The sequence below is a fragment of the Cibotium barometz genome, chromosome 4 (genome assembly GCF_041138505.1).
Source record: "Cibotium barometz isolate CiBa-2024 chromosome 4, ASM4113850v1, whole genome shotgun sequence".
Lineage (NCBI taxonomy): Eukaryota > Viridiplantae > Streptophyta > Polypodiopsida > Cyatheales > Cibotiaceae > Cibotium > Cibotium barometz.
The window spans coordinates 62082964-62085130 of NC_141049.1; the positions used below are offsets into that span (position 1 = coordinate 62082964).

Below are 2167 nucleotides of genomic sequence, written 5' to 3' on the forward strand. Positions count from 1 at the left end.
AGACAAGGCCTAATATAGTTTCTTTAAACCTTTGCTCCCTCATTGTCATGAATTAAAAGTGTCATGTCTAACTAAGAGTTACCATGGTGTTCTTTTTGCATAAGTGCATGCATCCCTTTGGAATTGCTAGATTATGAGTAGTAAAGACTAACTGTGGTTGCCATTTAACAAGATTAAAGTGTAGGTCAACTTCTGTGAAAAGAGGGCATGAGGCAAAAAAAAAAGGGGTGTGAATTGGATGAATGTGTAATGGTAGGGGCGGTGGGGTTGGTCATGATAATTCAAGGAGGAGGGTTTATTTAATTGAGAGACTTGCATGCCATATACGTGTGGGAGGGGATTAAACAAATAATTATTTAATGTAATACATTAGCATACAATTTAAATAGGGGTAGTTAAATTCATTAATGCACCATTTACATTGGGGGTGGTTGGAAATGGGTCGTTTAAAATTCAAAATCTAAAGTACCTACAAGAGGGTGATAAGCAATTCTGTAAAAGATGTAAACTTTAAAAACATGGGTATTTTTAATGTTTGTACTTGGTTATATGGGTTTTAATAGAAAGTGAACATCATGAGGTGTGTGAAGAAATAGGTGTATAGAGAGGAAGATGTGTGCAAGTGTGTCTAGAGCTACTTAATCCATGCGTCACTCTAAATTATGTCTTGGCACTTGCCTGGATTAGCGAAGCTCAAAAGCTTAAAACTTGTAGGAGATCTCGCTCGCCACATCCCTCATGGATATGTTGTTCCTCCATAACAATTGTGCATGGGTGACAATCTCCTCCTTACTCACTCACTCTCCTAGTAGTTAAAGAAAGAGAGTTCTCCTTACTCACTCACTCTCCTAGTTAAAGAAAGAGAGTTGTATGAGTAGAGGAAACATTGTCTCTATTATATGTATCACTCAATCTCTAAGGTGGCCGAGGTTCACCACTTGGAAGGGAGGGACGGAGGGAGGGAAGGAGGGAGGGAGGGAGGGCAGGGAAAGAGATGGGAAGCACTGAATTTACTCGAAAAAACTAGACTTTTCAGATACAAGTGATTACTAAACAACTAAACTATTTTTGTACGTAGTTCATCAGTACATAGTTTTAACATTGAGAAATTGGTGTTATCGGGAAAAAAAAAAGAAGTTAATTTAGTTGAGTCCACGTGTACAATCATTTCTAACTAGAAGCGGTTTACCTGAGTGTAAACGCCACCGTTATGTGTAAATGCCAAGGAAAGGGTCCTTTCACACCCATTTTGGACAAGAGGGTAAAAACAGATTCAGATAGGCTTGAAGTTCCTGTAAGCTACGACAGCATAGAAGGGGTCTTTCTGGCTGGGCTGCAACAAGCCCAAGAGCCAATCAACTGGAGACACGTCAGAGCCCTTGGGGAAAGCCTGATCCTTGCTTCGGATGACCTCCGGTTCCGTGAAGCCAGTCACGCATTGGAAGTACTGCACGACGAGCTGGGTCCTGCTGTAAGGCGTGCCCTCCCTCCAGGCGCCAATGGCTTTCTCGTAGAACATCCGGTTGCTGAAGCTCACGATACAAACTCCGCCCGGTCGAAGCAGCCTGAAAATCTCCGCAAACACCTTCTCCGGCTGCTGGAGGTATTGCACGCTGACGGTGCACATCACGGCGTCGAAGCTGCCATCGCCGGCTTCGAACGTAGAATCTTGATTCAGATCCTTGACGAAGAAGGAGTCGAGGCGCTTGTTGCGGGCGAGCTCTGCTGCGTTGAGCCCATGACCCACCACCCGCTTGTATTCGATCTCCGGGGGCAAATGGCTCACCCAGGAGCTCATGAGGTCCAGCACTTCGGAGTCGGGCGGGATTCGCTCCCTGTAGAGCTGAGTGAGAGTGGAGAGAAAGCCGTCGTCCACGTGAGTTACGAAGCGAGGAAAAGAGTAGAAATTTATGTCCGGGGAGGCGTTGAGTTTGGTCCGGCCCTCGCTGTTCAGCACCAGCCGGTTGATGTCCCCACCCATGGCGCCTTCGCTCGCGCAGACTCGACAGACTCCAAGGCGTAATTGCGTGTGTTGGAGATTGGAGGCGAAGGATGAGCTGGTAGTAGGCAACCAGAAAAGAGGAGCGATGGGACGGCACGCAACCACAGCCATGTCTCGAAAGATGGGGGCGGGATATGCTGAGTATCGAAGGGGATGTGCGTCACT

General features: G+C 46.2%; 1 protein-coding gene across 1 annotated transcript; it reads right to left on the reverse strand.

The window, feature by feature from the left end:
- Window positions 1–1121: 1121 nt before the first annotated feature.
- LOC147639476 (uncharacterized) lies at window positions 1122–2167 on the reverse strand. The gene has a single exon (XM_086791823.1). The coding sequence runs from the start codon at window positions 2111–2113 to the stop codon at window positions 1274–1276; it is 840 nt and encodes a 279-aa protein (XP_086647949.1). The 5' UTR covers window positions 2114–2167; the 3' UTR covers window positions 1122–1273.

What these genes read in the sequence shown, in the direction of transcription:
- LOC147639476 (XM_086791823.1), bottom strand. Translation starts at nt 2,113, where the DNA reads ATGGCTGTGGTTGCGTGCCGTCCCATCGCTCCTCTTTTCTGGTTGCCT.